The 24,319-nt window shown below is 36.7% G+C and overlaps 2 protein-coding genes across 14 annotated transcripts in view; one reads left to right on the top strand and one right to left on the bottom strand.

Annotated features, from left to right (window-relative positions):
- The window catches only part of RALGPS1 (Ral GEF with PH domain and SH3 binding motif 1), a 161,168-nt gene that overhangs the window by 52,595 nt on the left and 84,254 nt on the right, over positions 1-24,319 (top strand). The window lies entirely within an intron of this gene.
- On the bottom strand, positions 69-22,994 carry ANGPTL2 (angiopoietin like 2). The gene is made up of 5 exons (XM_035555136.2): positions 22,342-22,994; positions 11,744-12,600; positions 2,615-2,808; positions 2,153-2,423; positions 69-1,683 (listed from the first exon to the last, which is right to left on the bottom strand). The coding sequence occupies exons 2-5, from the start codon at positions 12,549-12,551 to the stop codon at positions 1,484-1,486; spliced, it is 1,473 nt and encodes a 490-aa protein (XP_035411029.1). The 5' UTR covers positions 12,552-12,600; positions 22,342-22,994; the 3' UTR covers positions 69-1,483.

Here is a 24,319-nt window from a genome sequence, read left to right as displayed (position 1 = left end):
TATACTCTGTGAAATTAATTATGCTTTTCCATGAATAACCTCAACTAAAACAGGATGAAATCTGAACATTTCAAAATAACATTTGTTGCTTTATTAAAAGATTACAATATTACAGGGATGATCTAATATATTAAAAACCCTACTTTGTTATATACAACACATGCTGCTTCACACGCCAGTTTAATGCACATCATACCTTTGTAAAGAATTTGAGGTAATAAGGGAAGAAGTGTGCAAACAGATGCACAAACACATTAAGTGTCTTGCAGGCTTACTGAGAAATATATTGAAATTCCAGGGGTTTTTGCTTTTCCTCCCTCTTACATGCATTCTTTAACTTACATTTTTCATGGTAGTTTCCATTTTGAAAGGTCTGTTCTAGAAACCTACCATAGAAGAATATTAGAATTATGCCAGTCAGTATGTCATAGTTGTGACTAAACTCTAATTATAGATGAGTAAAACGGTATAATAATTTGACAATAATATAATTGTGAAATATGGCAAATATAACTGTTCTTGGCTATAAGTAGCTTCTTTATATAATTTTCACCTATTGGCTACGAATATTAAATAGCTTATATAGTGGTATCCATCATTTGCCTGCAAAGTTGGATAATCCCTTTAATTTATATCCAGCCATTTCTGACTAGAGAGCCTACACAGCAGGTAATGACTGAAGTCAGGTACAAAATATAGTATAGTATGACACGTTGGCTATACAGTACGTTATATCTATAGTGAATCTGGGTTTATTTCCCTGTGCAGGTAGCTAGTTCGTTCTGATTAGAAAAATGGTTAAAGTTTTCCATCTAAAATGTTTTAATCAAATGCCAATTCTAATTTGTAGGAACAGATTATTAAAATGCTCAAAGTAAATAGGAAAGACTGGATTTAATATGACAGTAATGGTTTGAGTATCTGTTCACAAACTCAAGTTATATAGTATTAATTTTATTCATATCAGTTAACAAGATTAAATTAAAATAATCATACTAATATACCAGCTACCTAGTTCAAAGGATATGATTTCCTGTGTCTAGTGATTGCTTATAATAATAATAAAACTCTTGCTGTACAGTTTGTAATATTTCCTGTATTTGAGAATATTTAATATAACATCCAAAAATATTTAAATGTTGTGGCAGTATTTTTACCATCCAAACTTAATTTACAGGGAATAAAAAACAGAAAATGTATCTACAATCCATCTCAATTGTCAGTTCTAAAAGGCTTAATATAACTACTAGTACAGAGAGGTGTTCTGAATATTATGTTGTTTCAGTTTGTTTTTTTTTACTTCAGCTTTTCTTTCCCTGGAATGATTCTTGAAAATAAAATATACAAGCCCTCACATCTTAGCAATAAATTTACAGTATCTTACATTCCTCATTTCTGAAATAATTCCAGGTGCTAACAGTATAGTTATACATCTTTTTTAGATCAAGAAAGGAAGAAAAAAAAAAAAAAGAGAAAAATTATCTCAGTGGAATGTGTTAGGGTTAGGTCTTATCATCATAACAACTTTCTTTAGTGAATATGATCCCCCCCGGAATTCAGCCCAGTAAACACCATCCTGATACCGACTGCGGTAATGTCCTCCACGATACCAAACTCCATTGAGATTTGAATGAGCACATGCATTGTACCACCATCCTCCCTTTTGGTAATGAGCACAATTACCTGTAAAAGAAAGCTACGATTCAGTCTCAGGAAAAAAATGAAAAATCTTACAGCAAGCAAACAAGCCTAGCACAAAATATACTTTTAACTGTGTATTTAACATGTAGGTACTGTGCAGTGCAAGGTGCTGCTTCTTCAAGAACCAAGTCTATATTTTAAGTTCTACAAATGGACTCATTAATGCTACTGTGCTTTGCTGGAAAATCTGGTTGCATTATTGTCTCAAATAACCTTAATAATATATTTTACAGACCTGTGTTTAATGTAATTAATAAATATTTCAGTGAGAGTGAGAATTTTTAATTCAGTTAGTACATATAAGGGTTGACACATCAGTTTGTATTTCATAAGTTACTAATTGACAGCTCTCTAAAATACAATTTCATTTTTATTTTTTTGTCTACAGCTGTATTTTTTTTTCCGTTTAAAAAAAAAAAAAAGTCAAGGAAACCAAAAGGGGGCCTTGTACCTGTGTATACATCGTGGTCCCGGTCCAGCGTGGTGAACTGTTTACCATTGTGCCAAGTGAAAGAATCTCCTGCGTTTCCGTTATAGCGTCCCAATCTCAACTTGTAATACTCACTTTCTGGCTCTAGTCTGAAGCTAGCATACTCAGCAAATACTTTCCGACCTGACCAGTCTTCCATTGTTATGAGCAGTTTGTAGTTGCCTTGATTTGTTAGCCAATAAATATTTTCTAAACCAAGCCAGTATTCTCCATCTATATTACCAAATCCTTGCTGTAAAGGAAGCAAGAGAAGGGCGTTAATACTGTGCATATGTTTTAATGGTAAATCTGAGTGTATTCTTAAGTAGAAAACAAGTTCGTTTTTAAGAAGTCTATTGTCAAGACTCTAAAATCACCTTTTAAATTAACTTTACCAATAATTTTTAGAGGGTAGAAGACATTAAACTGCTCACTTGTCCTAACCTTGTACGTCTCCCAGTTCCTGAAAAAGTTGACAGACCCATCCAGTCGTCTCTGAATGACTGTCCAGCCACCAGGGTCATGCCGTTGATCGCACCAGACCTGCATAAGTCGGTTTGTGTTTTCTGGTTTTACAAGATAGATAGAGCTTGTATCATGGCCATCTTCTAATGCTTGTAGGCAATCTCTCCAGGGCCCTGTGTCAAAACAGAAGGACTCTGCAGTCAAAATGCAACTCAGTATAACTTTAATGCAGAGCAGTGTTTGAATTGGTAGCATGTTTCTACACTTCTCACAGTATATTTGCTTCAGCTGAATAGTGCATTTCTTTTTTCTCTTATTGAAGCTTTAGTGACCACTCAGTGTTTTCAAACAGATTACTTCACTGTAACTTTTTTTTTCTGGAACACTTCACAATGAAATAATGATATGGGTAGATTTTTATGTAAGGCAACTGAAGTCTAATAACATTGGTCATATTTTCAAAGAAACTAAATAGGAATTACTCTGTAGATATATATTAATATTTTCCTTTAGAAAACAGAATAAGTTTGACTTTATTTCTGTCTTGGAGATCCTGAGCTTTTTAGATCTCCAAAAATGTAATGAAAATAAACAGTGGAATCAGCAACATAAAACATGAATGTAGGTTACTGCTGTCACTCTAATAAATGATAATAAGCTAAACAAAATAAAAAAATCAGATTCATAACATGGAATGTGCACTTATACAGTGAGAGATTTTTAGATAAATGAGGTGATTTAAAATACTTTAAAATACTTTGCGTTCATGGAAGTCAAAGCTAGTGCTCTTTCCCATTTTCAGGAGAATGGATTTTTTGTTTTTCGTTCATTATTTTATTCCTGTGGGAAGATAGATAGATTCCATGTTAACAAGTCTGAGAAATTTAGATATGAATAATTTGTCAGTCTATGCTGATAACTGCATTTAGAATCCTCTAGATGTTTTGCTACTATGCTTATATCTGACAAGCAGTCAACAAGAAGTCAACAAAGAATCCTCAGGGTTAGAGACCCGTGTTTTTTTTTTCCATGCTGAAGGATGAAGGCTTGTCAGATCTTCTGTCAACAGTCATACCGAAGCATGTATTGCTATTAAGAGTAACCTCTTTTAAATTAATTCAGTTCCTTTACCCTTTTTCATAATTCAGTGTCCAACAATGGAAGTAGTAGAGCTATCCTTATACTTAGTAAATGAAGTAGTAATAAATGTTTCATAGGAAGAATTTTGGTGTTTTGGGGAGTTTGTTTGTTTGTTTGTCTTTTTAACTAGCTAATAAAACATCAGTGCACCAGGAGGCAATCCAATTTTTTGGTGTGTGGTATTCCTGTGTTCTTGTTTCCTCAGTCATATTCACAAAATGCAATTAGGGTGCTGCTGCTAAGCCCATTTTCTAATTCTGTTGTGCTTAACTGTTCAGATTTCTGGAAGTGCAGGTGTAGGTAGAGTATTCTGTGACACAGTTGCATCGTTTTATTGTGAGTGGTGGAAGGAGATAGAGGTAGTGAATGATGGTAATTTAAATTGCTCTTGTTTATTTTATCATAATGTGTATGTAGTGGCACATATTAAAAAGAGCAACTGTAGTTGTATTTTGAATTCTGGAGCTGTATAATTATTTACATTTTTTTTCGGGGGTGGGTGGGGGGAGAAATTCTTGTGGCCGATCTCTTCCAGTGGCTTCTTTTACAGGATCTTAAATTTTTTTCACTATATTTTTAAGAACATGTGACATGGATGTGTGTTCAAATGCTTGTTATCTAAAAGAGACTGGAATACTTAAAATACTCCACAACTGGAAATCACAATACTTTGATAAATAGTTTTAATTGATATCTACAGTATTTTGACCGTCATTTCATGTGTCTTGATGGAAGAACATCTTCAGCATGCTTTTCTTTTTTCCAAGTTGTGATACAATCACAACTAAAATGAGAAAAAATGTAGTATATGCCACTATCCAACCATCCATCTCTTCGTTCTTCTATCTGTACTGTATAGTTTGCATCTATGCATACGGACATTCCACGTGCAAAATTACACTTATGTCCTCTAACTTTATTGCATTTGTTATTTTATAAGTATTTTCTGCATATTCTATGTGTTTTCACCAAATACTTGCACTTGCTTTTCCTGCTAATTAACCTTTCTACCTTATTTTTTTATGTAATCGTAGTAATGAAAGCAATTCAGTTAAACCAAAATAATGAATATTAGTGGATTTATTATGAGAATGATTAACAAAAACATTACAGTGCATAGCTGTCTATAGGAATTCTCAGCTCTTATGTTCCACTTGACAGTCAGTTCTAGCCTGGAAAATAAATGCCATGTTGTCTGTAGATTTTTATTTTATGGTAACGTAAGCTTCTTGCTAACTATTTTGAATTACCTACTTCTAACTATCTCTCTATCTGTTGGGAGTAGAATGCATCAGATGATATAACAAGGTTTTGGAATTTGTTGGTAACAGCCTTTTGATAAATGCATAAAATGGAGAAACAGACAAAATAGAGAGCAATCCATATTAAATTTGAACCCAGCAAGTAGGGATGAACTGACAGAAAATCTGAAATAGAAAGCACTGTGGGCAATCTTTTGAGTGTGAAATAATGGAATCTGCAATTCTTAAGAAAGAAAAGAAAGCAAAACAAAGAAAATGAGCTCAAATATAACAGACTTAAGCAAATTCAGAGAGCGAGAAAATCCTTTAGAAAAATTAGTCCAACAAAAGAGTTTAGAAGCTCATTAAAGAGTATCTGTTGAGAACACTACAGTGGATTTTGCTATTGTAGAAGGCTAGGAAAAATAGTAAGAAATTGACCTGGCTAGATCATGAACTTTCCAGTAGCTTTGAAAATCTGAAGAAAGCTCAGACAAAGTAGTTGCTGGGTCAAAGTACTAGGCATGACCGTTTGTTGCTTTTGTTCTTAAATAAATAAAGACTACAACAGTATTAAGGCCAAGATAACAGAAAACATTGACCTACTACTTTGTGATGAAGACTATCTGTCAACAGATTAAAATAAGATGCCATTTAATACCATTCTTCTATTTTGCTTCAATTTTTTTTTTTGAACAGGTCAGCTGTGGTTAGACGGTTAGTACAATCAGGAGCTTTGGCAAATTTAAGAACTTTAGACACGGTATAGAAACGATTGGATAAAATGTACGTGGATTTTCTTTCAGTGGCTGGGTGGTTCTTTCAGTTGTGGTGGTAGGCAGGTTGTTTGTTTTGTGGGTCATTGTTCATGGTACTTCTTTTCCTCTTTTTTTTTTTTCCTAATTCATTCTAGACATTTGTAGAGCCCCTAGGGCGTGAGGGAGGGTGGCGAGGCTACCAGGGCAGGAGTTGGACTCGATGATCCTTATGGGTCCTTATGGGTCCCTTCCAGATAGGGATATTCTATGATTCTAATTGTGGGGAGGGGCTTTTGAGAACAGAGAACATCCTGGATGATGAGAAGGTATTTTATGTTCCTTGCGTACTGAAAAGGTGAGGGAGGAAGGGAGTAGAGAAAGATATCCTGGAAATGAAAGACTATAAATAGCTTAACTTCAGTAGTTGGGCATTTACTTGAACAAATCAAACTGTTGTAAACTAAAAAATGAGAGAAATATTTGTGTGGATATTGTACAGAACAAACATGAAACTTTTTTCTGATAAGTTACATAGATAAGGGAAGAATAGCATATGTCAAATCAAATTAGGAAGGGACCTCTGGAGACCAAAATGAAAGACAGCTAGAAAAGCAGTACTTCCTCAGGCGAGGATCATGAGGTTCTATAGTACTGCAAGTTGATCATGAGTCAGTAACACTTCACTTTGCAAAAAAGGAAAATGCTATATGAAGATAGAACAACAAAGGTACTATGCATATGAAGTAACTCTTCTATTCTTCTATGTGATAGTAAAGCCAGTTTAGGTACTTAAAAGCACAAGCAGAACGTGGGCCAGTGAATGAGTTTTCAACAAATTTTAACAGGTCAGGTAAAGTCTGAAAAGAATGTTTGAAGGATAGATACTTCACTTACAGAAAGTTAGAAGAATTATAATACTGTTCTTCCATATATTAAAAAGAAATAGATGCTTTTCTACATCTGCTGTCCATAGGATGAATAATAGTAGACTTAGGTTACAGCAAGGGAATTTGTTTTTCCCTGATGAATTGTCTAATCTGGCAGTAAACTCAGCTGGGATTGGAAGTATACTACCTAGCGAGGTTGTAAATCTCCATCATTAACGTTATACAAGAATGGACTGGAGATGCATCCGTCAGAAATGAAGACTTTCTGCTTTGTGGGAAGAGCCAAATATCATCCTCAGATTCCTTTCAGCCAGATTTTATTTTAATAGTCTTCTGTACTTCTCCCTTCATATTTCTGTCACTGACTCAAAAGATGGACTTCTGTTAAATTTGTGGATAATAGATCTAGAAAAGCAATTAATAAAATTTTGGAAAATAATGAGGAGATCAATGAGAATGTTACAGGAAAGAGAATTATATAGCAACTCTCACCAGCCACAGAACACCTTACCAGAAAATACTGGACTATCAGCCCTGACTCACGTCTAAGTCAACATATAATAGAATCATAGAATCATTAAGGTTGGAAGAGACCTTTGAGATCATCTGATCCAACCATACCCCTATCACCACTATCACCCACTAGACCACGTCCCTAAACACCACGTCCAACCTTTCCTTAAATACCCCCAGGGGCAGTGACACCTCCCTGGGCAGCCCATTCCAATGTCTGACTACTCTTTCTGAAAAGAAACATGTTCTAATTTCCAACCTAAACCTCCCCTGGTGCAACTTGAGGTCATTGCCTCTTTTCCTAATCATTAAAGTGACTATCCTATCGTAGAATCATAGAATGGCGTGGGTTGGAAGGAACCTTTAAGATCATCTAGTTCCAACCCCCCACCATAGTCAGGAATGCCACCCACTAGATCAGGTTGCCTAGGGCCTCGTCCAACCCGCTCTTGAAAACCTCCGGGGTGGGGTGTCCGCAGATTCTCTGGGCAACCTGTTCCAGTACCTCACCAGCCTCCCAAGTGAAGAATTTCCTCCTAACCTCTAATGTAAATCTCCCCTCTTTCAGTTTAAAAGTGTTCCCCCTTGTCCTGTCATTGTCTGCCAGAGCAAAAAGTTGCTCTCCATCTTTTTTATAAGCCCCCTTAAAGAACTGGAAAGCTGCAGTAAGGTCACCCTACAGCCTTCTCTTCTTTAGGCTGAACAGCCCCAGCTCTCTCAGCCTCTCTTCATAGGAGAGGTGCTCCAGTCCTCTGATCAGCTTTGTCGCCCTCCTCTGGACCCGCTCTAACAGCTCCATGTCCTTCTTGTGCTGGGGGCTCCAGACATGGACGCGGTACTCCAAGGGGGGCCTCACAAGGGCAGAGTAGAGGGGGACAATCCCCTCCCTTAACCGGCTGGCCACTCCGCTCTTGATGCAGCCCAGGATGCAGTTGGCCTTCTGGCCTGCAAGCGCACTGCTGGCTCATGTCAAGCTTTTCATCCACCAGAACCCCCAAGCCCTTCTCTGCAGGGCTGCTCTCAATGAGTTCTTCTTCCAGTCTGTCCTCATGTCGGGGATTGGCCCCACTCAGGTGCAGCACCTTGCCCTTAGACTTGTTGAACTTCATTAGGTTCATGTGAACCCACTTTTCTAGCTTGTCCAGGTCCCTTTGAATGGCATCCCTTCCTTCTGTTATATCGACTGCACCACTCAGCTTAGTGTCATCTGCAAACTTGCTGAGGGTGCAATTGATCCAGTTGTCTATGTCATTGATAAAGATATTAAAAAGTACCAGTCCAAGAGTAGTGCTCTACTGATACATCCTCTACTGTATCAATTCAAAGAAATTATAATAGGTGTGTTTTTCTCCTGTTATTATTATTTATTTTTTTTTTTTTACATAGTGAAAAATACCATGATTCTGAAGTTCTGTGGTTCTGTACTGGGTCTGGCTGCGATCAATTTAACTTCCCACACAGTGCTGTGCTCTGCACGTGTTGCTGGCACTGACTTGGTATCACACCACACACACCCTCCAAAATCCAGTAGGCTGAGGGTGGGCAAGAGGTGGGGAGGGGACATCGCCAGGGCAACTGACCTAAACTGACCAAAGGGATATTCAATGCTATATGATGTCACACTCAGCAGTAAATGCTGGGGAAGCGGAAGGAGAAAGGGAGGCTCTTGTTATGGAAATGTCTGTCGTCCCAAACAACTGCTATGTGTATTGAGGCCCTGCTTCCCAGGATGTGGCTGAACATCCTTTGCTGATGGGAAGAAGAGAATAATTGTTTCTCCTTTTGGTTCTGTGTGGCCTTTGCTTTTGTTTCATTAAACAGCACCTATATCAAATCCAAACATTTCTTTCCTCCATCTCATTTTCTTCACCTAGCCCTGCTGAAGAGGGGGAGTGAGAGCAGTTGAGTGATAATTAGCTGCATATCAGAGTTAAACAACAATAGGTTTTGCATGGCACAGTGCAAGCTATGGCCAGTTCATCTTTGGCAGTGTTATAAAATGACTACTTTGTAGCAAAGTGTGGTAGAGATTTTCTGTAGATTGAAACACCTGCTCAAGTTAATTTCATTGGGAATATTTCCATGGAGAAGTAAGTTGTGTGTTTGTGTTTTTTATTATTATTATTTTATTTATTTAATGGCAATTACTATATTTGATAAATCTAAAGAGTTTGACAGGTCATTTGAAGTAAGTTGCAAATAGCCTTGAAGTATATGCTATGTGTATCTCACATGCCTTACTTCATGCCTTAGTCAGTGGTATGCCTTTTTTTCTGAAGCAAGTGCATGTTGCTCCCATGCTAAAAAAAAAAAAAGATTTCTCTTGTATTCCCAATTCAGGATACATAAAACATGAACTATGTGGAACCATAGGTGCAAGTGGATTCTTTACCTGTGATTTACCAATCACCTAGATTAATTGAGCTCTGATTTCCAATGCTTGCATTCTGGCTTATGGCAGAACTCTCTTAAGAGAGTATTAACAGTTATATAATATCCCGTATTATTGTACCACTTGCTTCCCTTTCCTCCTGTCTTAGAGTGCAAGTGCCATATGCAAGTACAACACAGATATATTCCCTTCTGGATTTATACAAGCACAAAAATTATCACCTGCTAGATTTAAAAACTTACAATAACCTCATAAATGTTTACACGAAGTGTCAAACCCCTTCAGATGTCGTGAATTATAGCAGTTCAATCTTGGGCACAAGTAAGTAATATTTAAATCATTGACTCTCAATTACTAAGAATTTTCTGCAGCTCCTTCGTCTCAAACATTTGGTATAAACTGATTTGTCTTGGTGAAGTAACACAGGAAAAATCTGTGGGGCTAATGTGCTTAAATCTGTTAGGTATTCAGAATGCATTTTTTTTTTTTGCTTTTTTTTGTTTGTTCTACAACAGGTATATTAAAATTACGCTGACCTCCTTCTCTGAACATGCTATGAGACTCTTGATTCAGATTGTTGATGTGGGGAGTCTTGTATGGAAGGCTGTTGGGGATTACTGTAGCATTCTTTAACTAATTAATCTTAGCCTGATTACCTTTGTTCCCTGGCCTTGACAAGGCTACTGAAATTTCTTTATATTAAAAACAATAATAAAAATATAATACCTAGGACTTGAACTATTTTCCTTCTTACTTGCTATTCATTTAAAGCAAACTGACTCCATAACCAACATGATAAAAATATGTCTGTAAAATCACAGAATATCAAAATAGCTGCGACTAAAAGTTAAGGACCTAAAACCTTGAGAGCAAGAGTGTACATAACCACTTCCTATTTTAAGAAAGAATTAAGAGCCAAAGGTTCAGGGACTGTGAGGCTATCTGCATTAAGAACAGGTAAAATACCGTTTTTAAATTCTGCTGTTGTCAGTTTTATTCATTCCTGGGCTAAGCAGGTGTTTTAGCTGGAGATAAAGTTTGAGATAGTTCTAAACTCTGCAAACAAAGACTCAATAACAAGAACTGAAACAACCATAAAATCAGTGTTTGATACAAAGTTACCTATTACCATTTCCTTTTCTTGAGGAGAAGGCACAGTAAGGTATAAAGGTGAAGATTGTGTTAGAATATAAACTCATTTCATGAGTGGCTCATCCAAAAGTCCCATTTGCTTCACTGGGAGTGTCTCCATTGATTTTGATTAAATTATTAACTCCAGTGGAACACCATATATAGATCTAATGGCAACTATTCACAAGAATCCGAATACCAAATGTGACTTGAATTTGGACAAAAGTCTAAAATTAATGTTTAATGCTCCAAATTCAGTGCAATCTCTCAAACTATTACAACATCCCACCCAGCTACTCGTATTTTCCGTCTTCTATCTCCTAATAAAAGCCTTGGAAATGAATCAAACTAATAATATTCCCATAAGGTCAGGAAAGTCAGGCTTTAACAAGCTGAAATTTGAAGCCTAATCTATCATGTAGATAGAACTCTGTCCAAAAAATCTGGTGCTAAAAGAAACAGTAGTTTAAATATTCTAGATAGTCAGCAGTTACATTTACCTTTTCATACAATGTCAGTTTTTGAGGTATCCTGTCATACATTAACACGTATTTTTAGATCATGTTTAATAATTTCTACCAATAACAAATGTGGAAGCAGTATAACTGTTTTTCAGAGATGGGCTTAAGATCGACTACTGTAGTATAACCTTTCTATAACCTTAATTGATAATACAGTAGTAAAACAATGACTGAAGAAGTTCCGAATGATTGTAGTGAACTTTTTTATATTTTAAGGAAGAGGAGTAGGACTTTGTGGCAAACAGCGTTAAAGTACTTTTGTATCTACTAGTAGCCACAAGTCCAGTGCTCCACTGAAGTGAAGTTCAGTCATGCTACTACGTTTTGGCTTTATGATCTCCCAAAGGGCTTTTGCCATTTGTACAGTTGGTTCAGTCAGCTCAATATACGCAGACTGTGTCAGATCTAAGAATCTCAATCAGTTCAAAATCATTTATTTTGCTAGATAAATTATTTGCATTTTCTTATATTACGATGTTTCCTACTACTTATTATTAGTGTAGACATATCAATAATATTACTTACCAGATGGTTTATCAGTTGAAGTTGGAATACTAGTTACTGCGGGCATGGTTGGTAAGGTAGGTGGCAGAACCTTCAGATTCTGATCACTCTGAATCTCATTAGTAGATATCTGGTTAATCAGGCGATTGTAAGTAGGAGGGTGGTACGCTTTGTTTGGTGGCTGTGGAGTTTGTGGAAGAGGCTTTATGGATGGCATTCTCTGACAGTGTTCTTCTAGCTGGGCAATTATTATTGACTGATTATTTGCAATTGACATCAAATGTTGGTACTTGTACTCTAAGTCTTTGTATTTGTTTGCAAGCTGCAGCATGTCTGCAGTTTGGTTCAAAATCTTATTCTCAAGTTGGGAAAGTTCTAAGGCATTGTCCCGTTTCCGGATAATTTCATGTAGTAACTGCATATAGAGTTGTGTGACACGAGAGTTCATATTTCTGCTCTCTTTTCTTAAGAGCTTGACCTCATTAACAATCCCACCATCTACCTCTACCAATTGCTGGAGAGTTTCTATTTGTCTCTTTTGTTTAAGAAGTTCATTGTTAAGTAACTGTAATTCCTGTTTATTTACCCGGTTTTCAAGTAGAACCTCAGGTTCTTTAGAATTAACACAAATGGCACCTGTCACTCTCTGCTGAGGTACAATAAAGGTGTAAGTGCATTTGTCCTGTGTGTCACTGGAACGTTTATATCTGTTCATATAAATGAATTCTTGTTCTTTTTCTTCATCATTGCCTTCAAATCCCTGTGTTTTGCTTGCAGCAGTTCCCACAACAACTATAAGCATTAAACAGATGAATCTTCTTGTCATCATGATCCTCTATTTCTGGTTAAATATTCTTCTGCAAAGAACTTCGTAAAATCTGTTTTAAAATAAATTTAACAGTAAGTAACATATTGGAAATCTGTGCAAGCTTTAAAAAAAAACAACAATAAAAAATGATAATCTGTTCTAAAACTGACAATAGAATATTACATAGTATTTAGAATCGTAGAATCATAGAAACACAAGGTTGGAAAGGACTTACAAGATCATCTAGTCCAACCGTCATCCTATCACCAATACTACCCACTAAGCTACTAAATCATATCTCGTAGCACCTTGTCCAGGCACTTCCTGAACACCGCAAGGGACAGTGATTCCACCACCTCCCTGGGCAGGCTGTTCCAGTGCCTGACCACTCTTTGAGAGAGAGTTTTTCCTGATGCCTAATCTAAATTTCCCTAGGCGCAACCTGTGGCCATTTAAATTAGCTTGTCTGTGAACAAAAGAGATAATTTTCTTGTCCCATATGAGCTTGTTGTGGTTTAGCCCGGCTGGCAGCCAAACACCACACAGCCGTTCGCTCACCCTCCCCCCTCCCTCTCTGGGATGGGGGAGAGAAATGGGGAAGTGAAGCCTGTGAGTTGAGATAAAGACAGTTTATGAAGACAGGAAAATAATAATAACAATAATAATAATAATAATGTGTACAAAACAAGTGATGCACAATGCAATTGCTCACCACCCGTTGACCGATGCCCAGCCTATCCCCGAGCAGCCGGCCCCCCCCCACCCCGGCTAGCCACCCCTGTATATTGTTCAGCATGACGTTAGATGGTATGGAATACCCCTTTGGCCAGTTTGGGTCAGCTGTCCTGGGTCTGTCCCCTCCCAGCTCCTGCTGCATCCCTAGCCTGCTCGCTAGCAGGACAGAGCGAGAAGCTGAAAAGTCCTTGGCTTGGTGTAAGCACTGCTCTACAACAATTAAAACATCAGCATGTTATCAGCGCTCTTCTCATCCTAATCCAAAACATAGCACCCTGCCAGCTACTAGGAGGAAAATTAACTCTGTCCTAACTGAAACCAGGACAGAGCTCATGTCAGCTAAAGGGGGCATCATCTGGAATAACTGTGCCACACTGTGGTCAGAACTGTAGTTAGTAGTTGCCAGATTATCTAAAGCCTGTCAAGAACCCCAAGAAACCATGTAATAAACACCAGTATTTGAAGAGCCCTTTCTACCAGGCAAGTACCACAAGTTTCCAAAATCGATGTTTTCATTTAAACATATATTTTCATTTTGTATAGCTACAAATATAATCCTTAAAAATTAATCTCTTTAAATACAAACAAAATAATACAACAAGCTTATAGGCAACAGTTTTCTAGGAAACATGAACTTAGCATTGGCAATACTTCCATGAATGCCCTTGTCAGGGAGCATTCTTTTATGAGCTGCATAAATACAACCTTGATGTCACGTATTTCTAATAGATTTGTTGGTTAATTTTAACATGCATGTGTACATCTATCCTAGTTTTCATAATTAAAATCCAATAAAGAGCTTCTTCAGTGTATAAAGCCTGCTTGATACTTCTTAAAACCAAGGTGGTGTTATCAACATATTTTTTCTTTGCTTATAAAACATTTCACATGGAATAACCATTCAGTGTCAACTGTCACCTTACTGTTTGGTCATCTTTAGTACAATGTAATTTTATAAATGACATGACCTGTGATACTAACAGCTATGAGAAACTCAAATGAGTCCAGCTGAGCACCACCAACATGGATAGACAGGGGCTAGCAGAGATGATGTATGAGGAGCATCAGAGCAAGCTAGGTTTGTTTAGCCTAGGAGAGGAGGTAAGAGACATATTCCTGCTGTTTTAAGCTGCTTAATGGGTGTTAGTAGAGAAGATGGATTCTTTTCAGAAGGGCACGGTGAAAGGACAGGGGTCAATGGATCCAAATTGCTTCAGGAAAAATTTATTTTGGATTTCAGAAAAGAGTTTCACAATGATGGCAGCCAAGGACTGAAGCAGTGTCCTGGTTTCAGCAGAGATAGTTTTCTTCCTAGTAGCTGGTACGGTGCTGTATTTTGGGTTTAGGATGAGAATAATGCTGGTAGCACACCAGTGTTTTAGCTGTTACAGAGCAGCGCTTACACAGAGCAGAAAGGACTTTTCAGCTTCTCATACTGCCCTGCCAGCAAGGAGGCCAGGGGTGCACAAGGAGCTGGGAGGGAACATGGCCAGGACAGCTCATCCAAACTGGCCAAAGGGCTGTCCCATGTACCCTGTGGTGTCATGCAGAACGATAAAACTTAGGGGGAGTTAGGTGGGGGGGAGGCCACTGCTCAGGGGCATTGGCTGTCGAGTGGTGAGCAATTGTATTGGGCACCACTTGTTATGTATATTCTTTTGTCATCATTTTTTTTCTCTTCCTTTTCTGTCCTATTAAACTGTCATTGTCTCAACGCACGAGTTTTTTTTTTTTCCTTTTTTTTTTTTTTTTTACCCCCCCCCCCCTTTTTCCCATTCTTTCCCCCATCCTGCTGTGGGGAGCAGGATGAGTAAATGAACAGCTGTGTGGTGCTGAGCTAAACCACAAGCAGTCACACAAAGAGATGGTGGAATTTCCATTCCTGGAAATATAAAAGCTCTTGATTTAGGCAAGGTGCTGAGTGACGTGATCTAATGTTGAAGTTAGTTTTCCTTTGTGAGAAGACGGTGAGGTCCCATCCAGTGTGATTTTTTTTATGGTTCTAGGCAGCTGCTGACTTTAAAGTAATTTTTCTTAGTTCCAATATAATGATGAATATGCAGGCTTTAATTATTCATACTGAGAAGAGATATGGTTATTAGTCATTCACATTTTTCTGTTTTGAAATAAACCAAATAAATTTCTGTAAATGCTTCTGTAAATGATTTAAACAAATGTAAGCAGGACTGATCATTCTCAAAGTTTTTGGAAATGTATTTTTGCCTCAGTTTCTCATGCAGTTTGGAATAAGCTTTTTCATTTTGCAAACAGAAGGGCATTGTACTTTACAGAACTTGTCGAGAATTTTGAAAACTCGACAGATAAATGTTTGGAATTTTATATGGTTTCTCTGAGTAAAGGAATGTTATTTGGAACCCTGGAAAATGGGGAACATAATTCACCCCAGACAGCAGTAACCTGCATAATCAACATTTGCATAGCAAGTCACATTTAGAAATCATGGGAGTTTCCAGGCCTTGTATTACAGTATAGATGGACTGTTCTTGCAAATGTCTCTAACATAGTAGGTGTAAAATGGGTTTCATTTCAGAGTTTGAATTGAAATGCCTTTCTTCCTCTCAAAAAATGTAAGTATTTTGACCCACTGAAAGGAAACTAATTTTTTTCTCTGAGTTCACTTTTGTCTGTTTACAGCATCTCATGTCCTTATTCAAGCATAGGATTTGGGGTGCACATTCTTTTCCAGGCTGAAGAAATACAGAAGAACTTATAACAGTTTGTTTTTTCTCCTTTTCTTTTTTTTTTTTTAAGAATTGTATAAGAAAACATGGAACAGAGTTCATCAACCTCATCTTAACATATCTGTTCAAACATTATTTCAAAATTCAGAAGGTAAGCCGTCAGTGAATGACATCAGCATGATTAGACCGTGCTGAAATGCTTCTCTTATAAACTTGTCTGCATGTCACCTTTTCTAAGGTGTTCTTCCTATAAGAAAAAACATAGGAAATAAAAGTATCTTGGTAAAAAAATGCACCTTTACAAATTGAAGCAAGAAGTGTATTGTCTTCAGATGTCTTCCTTCCTGCAGTCTGTTTGTGAAACAATCTCTTAGTTTTATTGTCTGTACTTGTTCTTTTTTAAAAAGGAAGAAAGTTCAGAATGAAGAGTATTTGTTGCATATTGTGATTGGCTACATCAAATACATTGCATTTTTTCTGTAGCTGGATTCAAGTGAGCTTCATAACCAACATGCTTGTTTGCACAACTCTGAATGATGATTCCTTCACGGAGAAAAAAAAGCATGCTAGAAGTGGGGCAAGAAGCCAGAGAAGCAGTTTTAAGGAAGGCTTTAATACTTCTGATTTGCTTCCTCATCATTTTTGATTAGGAGAACATAAAATTTTTAGGACATCAGGATTCCTTCCCATGAGAGAGGAAGATTGTACTTATTAGATGTATAGCACACTAGCTTTCTGTTTTCTTCTGTTGTACTTATGCTGAGTAATTGCTTGTACTCTTTGTCCTTAATTAGTGCTGCTTCTTGCTGATGACGTTTCTTCCTGTTTCTCTGGCTCAGTCTCCCTCTTCCTCTTTTCCCCCTCCCTAACTCTTCTGCATTGGACTGGGAGGGAGCTGTATTGCTGAGGCCATGTTTGTCACCAGTGCAAAATTCCACTTAAGTATCTGTAGACTTTTCAACCTTGCTGTTGCATGGAGCAGCATTGTATAAAGACATGTTTGTAGGTTTGGTGTAGATTTTATTTGCTGGAAATACACCATGTCTTTCTCTTATCCTCATACGCACAAATAAAATTTCTCCAACAAACAAGCATACAAACAAAAGCAGAAGTGAAAGAATCACGCTTAGGAAGAAGATATGTCATTTTAATTACAAATGAAATATAACTTCTAATTAGGAAAAGCATGGGAGTTTGAAGTAATTTCATTTTTAAGATTCTGGCTGTTCAATACTTGTGTACTCCTATAAGCATTTTACATGGAAGTTGGTACAGTTATATTGCCAAACTCATCCTAGTACAGACCCAGCTAAAATCAAATTTGTGTATGCTTACCCTACTTGGTAGCATATATTATTCTATTCAATTTTTTTTTTTTTTGCCAATACAACTGCATCTGTATGAAAACTGTTGGCAGCATTGTTGTTATAACAGTATCATTTTTCATCCTCCTAGCTAGAGTAAGTGCTTTGGTAAAAAATAAATCAGGTTGTAGATCAAACATTGGCCTATTTATGTATATAGCTGAAAGTAGGTAATAACAATTTGGTTTGTTTGCTCATTCATTGTTTTCTCAACTGAGGATGTTCCCGTGATCTGGTGAAAAAAGAGGTAATAAATTTTCTGAAAGGGATATTGTATGTTTCAGCTTTTGATTGCTTTTTCCTGTCATTTAAACGGAAAAAGCAAATAAAATCTTTCTTTAATTTTCCTTGGAAATATTTCTGTTTTGTACTCTATCATATTTATATAGGATTTTTGGTTAGTCAAAATATATTACCTTTGGATTGTTATGAATATCTTGAAACTTACAGGTGATATTTCAACAGGAGTTGAGTATTTTACCATCTGAAATTATACAGCTGTTTCACAGTCTGTAATTTATTACTGCCATGATCCTGAAATAGTGAATTTAAAAATATTTCTACATGCAAAGTATTACTGTTTGACAGATGTTCAGAGTTGTGTTCTTTTAATCAGCTGACCTTAAGAGAAGGCATGGAAGGTGGCAATGCTAGCAGTATGTTTTTTGGTCTTTTTTTACACTACTTGTATACAAAATGCACATTTAATTGTGAATGTTCCAGCATGTGTACTTTTTTCCATTACTTGTTTGTTCTGGTACCATCCTTCACAGGACCTCATTTTTACGAAACAGACATGCATGTATTTGTATTTAACAATTTCTTTAAGGTTTTATGAAATACTTTACCTATCCTTGGAACTTCTGTGTGCAAATGAGAATGAGGCATATCCCCATCAGATGAAATTATGACTTGCAATAATGTAATTAAGTATTGAGTTTCTTTGAAAATGCAAAACAGTAACCTTTCAATGCTATGGCTGTTTTTTGTTGGATTAATTTTTTTAAATAAAATAGACGTTTGTCTATTTAGTATTAGTATTATTTAGTATGTCTAATAGTATTACTCTGGAAATAAAGTTTTTTATAAAAGCCTCAGTACTGTTATCAACACTTTTGCATGTGGAACTCAAGTGGTTTGCAATGTTGAGTCTTTCAACCATTGAGAGACTGATCTCTTATCTCTGAGTGTCTGTACTGTGTTTTTTACACCTACACTTTCAGTGTTCTGCAAAGAAGAGCTGAGACCATAGGAAAACCACTGGAAGGTAGCTAAGCACTGAACTTAATTATTTTTTATTTTGGATTACAAGTCAGTTCAAGGAGAGAATGTCTTGACATTTAATGAAGACATCACCTATAATATAGCATTTTGGAAAAATACAAAAGTAAAATAATGAGCTCTGTAAATCTTGTGTGAAAGACCTTAACTAAGATAAACGTGGAAGAGAATTGTCTAGATTCTGTACCAAAATATAAATGTTATTGTTATGGGTTTTTTCTACAGATAAGATTCATGAAACAGCCCAGTAGGTAAAAGCTCTGTAACTGCTTCTTGCTGCTCCTCTTGTTTTTCTATAGTAAGCTGTTACTAATCCAGAGGACTGAAGGTATGCAAATGTCACGTACTGAGGTATATAAATGCAGCTTTTGTATAAATGATATGTGACACTGTATCCACGGTTGGAGACTGCGTTACAGGGAAGACATTTTTCTGTACTAAAACCAAGATGTTACATGAGGGGAATTCTAGGGACTTCAGAAACCATTTGAATAAAGTTATTCACTACTGTGTAGTATAGTTAACTTTACTGCAAAGATAATCTAATTAAGAAGAAACACTGTACCATTGTGGTTTGAGGAGCAAATAATTAAGATCCTATATGATGAAGATAGCAATTCTCACTTACAAACCATGAAAAAACTGTTTTGTTTTTTTTTAATGTTGCAGCTCAGGAGCCAAGTAGGCATTTTCAGTCCATCAGGTTTCAGTTATGCTAGTCATAAAGAAGGTGAAGGAGGATGTTCGTACCTGACTTTTTACACTTAAGCAGGAGTGCTCCATCAACTGTCAAAGTAAAATAGGATTCCTTTTTTAACTTATGGTATCTTTTGGGATAGTAACTATTGTTAAAGCAAAAATGATTTTCAGTCATTGTCATTCAGTTCCCTTTAAAAGGCACCCAGAGTATTACATACTTAGAAAAATAATTTCAGTTTGGAGTTTTATTATTTCACTCTATTTTGTGTCTACGTTTTTTTACGTCATGTTTTCTTTCTTTTGAAGGGGAGGGCAGGGGGCATATTAAGTGACTTTCATCTCATTAAAGAGTGAATAGACAGGGTCTAACACTCAATTTGTTTGCGTCATTGTATGTTGTTCATCCTGTTCTGACTGAAAGCGCTTATAGTCTAGACTGAATTGTTAAGTGTATGCCCAAGTTGAATGCACATATTTAAACTGATACTTCATGGCTCTTTAGAAATACCCAGATAGATGGAAAAACATACATATGTGAAACATACAAGATACTTTTTGGACAACACTAGTATTTTCTGACATTTCCCTGTATGGTTGCTTCGACTTAGAAGAAAAAAGCAGCTGTGTTACCCTACCTACAAATGAGTTTGTATTGCTACATTAAACCACTCTAACAAAATTCATTTCTGTGGGTTAATCAGTATATTTTTTGTGTGTATGTTGGTCATACTTAATATAATGAGGCTAGCAGTCATTTGATGGTCTGGCTTTTCCTACATAACCCTGCATGCTGTGGTACCATGTGTGCAGCTTACTCAAGTATTTAGATACATAAATAAAAGCATATTCACAAAAGGCATAGTGTTAGATCGTATAACATTTTCGCTTGAAAAGATCAACTATTTTGTTTGATTGTGTACTCAAGTGTAGTTTTATACTTGTTCATTCTAAACAAGAAACATGAAAAGCTAACAACAAATCTTCACTGTTTCTTTAATAATACTGTCTATGATATTAAAAGGATTTTTAGAGTAGGCAGTGCAGTTGTACATTTTAATGGAATTGTAAAAGCAAATGGAGCAAGGTTGTCAAAAAATGTAAATTCCTACTATACAAAGATCAGAGGTGGTTTTTTTGTTGTTGTTTTGTTGTGATGCTTCCCCCCCCCCCCAAACATTAGTGTTTGCTTCTGCAGAGTCCTTTCATAGTCAGTGTTTGTGGATGTACAGTTAGCTAGCATGTTCCAGGCACCAAGCCAGTACTATTATCTGGATTTCACGACATTATTGTAAAAAGATACATAAGCATGACTTTTCTGAAGCTACTTTCTTTCTTATTCCCTGCCACTTTTTTAAAAGCACGCACCCATGCACTGTTCATATTCTCTCTCCCCAATATTCTTTTGAATAGAATTATATTAATCTATCGATTTTTCATGTAGCCTTTGTGTTTAATTTAATTTATTTATTTTTGCTCAATTTGAAGGGGAAGGGACTTCCATTGGTACAGATTTTCTTTTAGAATTAACTCCTGTAGCTTGATTTTAGGTCAAAATTATTGCTGTGAAAAAGCTGAATATTAAAATTTTTCAGTTTGGTAAAAGGAAATTCACAGTGAAAGTACTGCACAGTAGTGTGAATGCCACGTTTATTAGGAAAAGTTTTAAAGTTTTGCTTGAAGTATAATAGTGGATAGGAAAAGGTTGACACATAGTAAGTAGCATGCAGTTTCAATTTTGAAAAGGTGATGTAAAAGGAAGTTTAATTCCGAGTTTATTGGGTGGAGTTATATTTTTTTTTTGTCACTAGTTCTTGGTGCCATTGTGAGCCATGCCACACTTTTGACAGAAACTATTTAATTGCTTCAGAAGCTTTTATTATAGTGCATTCTATACTTAGCTTCTTTGTCCATTTAAATTTGTGGTAAAATCTTGATCCAAAAACTATCTCGTGCTTCTTAAAGGGAAAGATTTTATTTTATTTATTTTTTCTTCACTCTGGGGAATGGATGACTAATGAAACACTTCAGAATGAGGATATCTTAGTTCCTGGAGAACTTTTGTTTTGAAATAGTACCGAATGCTTCAGGAAACTTCAAAGGATTATGTATCCTTTGCTGCCATGTAATATTTTGAAGTTTTTGGCAAAAGTATACAGCCTTTTTAGTTACAAGAAGTACAGATTTTCATTCTCGATTACCAAGAATTTTAGTAATATTGTTTGTGGGTTGTTCTTTCTGCTTTACTAAGTTTCCGTCCTAGACATGGAACGTAATTATTGAGGGAGCACTGTTATTGTTATTATTTCCCTTAACAGTGGCTTCACTTTATTTTTCACTTAATCCAGTCACTACCAAAAAAAATGTTTATGCTGTGTGTGTACACGTGTACATGCACTTAGTACGTAATAGCCCTTAAACACATTCACATTTTAATAAATGTGACTCATTTTGCTCATGAAGAATAGTAGTTGGATCGTAAAGTAAATATTTAATGTTTACACAAAGATACTCATACATGCTATGTTCTGTTCTTCAGTGAAATTTATTTTGTAAATTGTTATAAAGTTCCAGGAACTATTGTGTCTCTTTGATCAGACATGAGCGTAAGAAAGAATAGAGATTTCATCATTTTTACTACAGGTAGTCCTTTAGAAAAGTTATCACTAGAAATTAGTATGTTCTAGAAAGTTTGTTGAAAGGCACGCAGTATTCATATGCATTTGCAGCCGGTTTGAGGAAACGTGAAGCCCAAAGTTACATGCAGAATTAAGTAAGATAAAATAAATTTCATATTCGAGAAAATAATGGCAAGAAGGCTCTTCAGTGCCTGGCATCATACAATATCTCAACTATTTTCACACCTAAATTTGTTTTAAATTTGTGTAAAGGTTTGCTGTTTGTATTAGGGAGCAGTAATGTCTTTGAAAAGCTTACACTCACTCATATGCAAACCAATCAGTCTTTGGACCGTCAACATACAAAAACATACGCATATTTTAAATTTAACCCATTTGTACTGTGCATTCTTACCCTGTCTCCTTCGTCTTCTTTCTTCTGTCCTTAGCGTGCCTTCATCAAAGGTTATCAGAACAACTTGTCCGCACGAGTTGTGGCATCTCACTTAGCAGTTTGCTTATCGTAAGCACAACTCTTCAGTGAATGTAGCCTGGAGTCTACAGCTGAATAGCTTTGTGCGCTATACTGAAGTTAGAAAAGCAAATGTCTGGGTGATCTACAAAATTATTTCCTTTCTTTTTCTCTATTTTTTAAAGATTTTTCACAGCTTGGCTGTTCAGTCTAAGCCATGCATCTGTACGGTGTTACCGTTGAGGTACGGTCTGACTTTGTCTTGGTGAGAGAGAACTCAGCATTCTGGTTTTAAAATTGTGAGTCCATCATTTCTTGTAAGGCTAAAGCAGCCTTATTTGAACTTCAGCTCCTTTGTGGTAGACCTACATCTGGTAGGGGGGGAAAAAAGGCTGGCGTGCAGCAAGCTGACAGGTTTTGGTTGGGTAGGCTTTTTTCCTCCTCCCACGAGTGCAAGGGCTCCGCCGGTAACAGACGCGCAGGCCCCGCCGCCAGCGGCCGCGGCTGCTCGGAGCCCCGGGGCGGGGCCTCGGCCACAGCTCGGCTGCAGCAAGGCCCGGACCGCATGGGGCGCCTCGCTCGGGGCAGACCTGGGTTTCGCTGTTTGTTGTATTTGCGTGCGGTTTTTTAAATCTGTTTCTGTAACTGAAACTCCTTAACCGTGAGTCACGAGTTCTTGTTCACAGTGCTAAAAACGTGTAAAAGCTAGACCCGGCTAAACTGTTGAGTTGTTGCCGTTGATTGAATAATCAGTGACAGTCCAAAATGGAAGTTATTTTTCTGTTGTGTAAAACGGTTATCCTTTAGAGTTAGGAGGAAATTCTAGAGACCGTGTTTGAGTGTGGTTTCGTTTTTAGGTCAAATGAGATGTTAGAATGTGTAACTGTATAGGATTCGTCCCCAAAATGTCGGAGTGGGGGGTGGCTACTTCCTGCTCATAAGGCTTTTTACAACGTGCTCTCTGATGGGAGAAGGAATATTTTTCATCCAGACATTGAAGGAGCCTCTACTAGTTTTTCACAGACGGGTCCTCTTTGATGCTGGCAAATACAGCAAAGCTGCTTTATTCAGAGTACCACTGATTTTATTTATTTATTAGCACTTCCCAGGTCATTTCTGTCAGGACGCAGCATGTTCTCAGACAAAAAGGAATGTAAAATTGTCCGAATTCAAGCTAACTCTTACAATAATCTAATGCAGATTGAGAATCCATAATTTGGGTGAACGCCAGCGCATTTTTTAATGCTTGCCTGATAGTTCTAGTAGTCTAAAGCATGTTTCTCATTTGATTGCTATCAGGTCTTATTCCCCTGAACCTTTCTAAAAATTTGCTGTCACAGAAGTTTCTATGTGCAGAGTATTTCTGGTCATTAGCTATTACCTCTGTTTTTAAAAAGAATTTTTTGAATTAATGTAAAATTCATCTTTAGAACGTACTTAAAACTTGCTAGGAATCTTGCAAAGAAATTAGCAAAATTAAAAGTGAAGCTTAACAGAGCAAAGAAGTTAATTTTAAACTACCTTTTTACCAACCGCTTAACAAACCAAGCAATTCAGTGTAATTGTATGTCAGTCACCTATAGAAATCTATAATGCAGTCCAGTAATTTATTTGCTCATAGTTTTCCAAGCACTTTTAAGGATCTTTGGGCTTTGAAGAAACTGAGGAAAAGAATATGGGAACACTGAAATTAGTCAAAGGACAAATAAGCAGATTAAAATGTATTACACTAGTAATTACATATGCTTTTAGGGTTTTCCCCCTTTCTTGTAATTGTTTCTTGTACCCTTAGTGTGTGGCCTGTGATACCTGCAGAGAATATTAGCACCTCTCATTAGTTACTGTCATTATTGTATCATTTTTTTGTAGTTTAAATTGAAAGTTTACTTATTTCTCTTGCCATAGACATACAAGCAGGGAC

Source organism: Cygnus atratus, chromosome 19 (assembly GCF_013377495.2).
Source record: "Cygnus atratus isolate AKBS03 ecotype Queensland, Australia chromosome 19, CAtr_DNAZoo_HiC_assembly, whole genome shotgun sequence".
NCBI lineage: Eukaryota > Metazoa > Chordata > Aves > Anseriformes > Anatidae > Cygnus > Cygnus atratus.
This window is presented reverse-complemented; position numbering and strand designations above follow the sequence as displayed.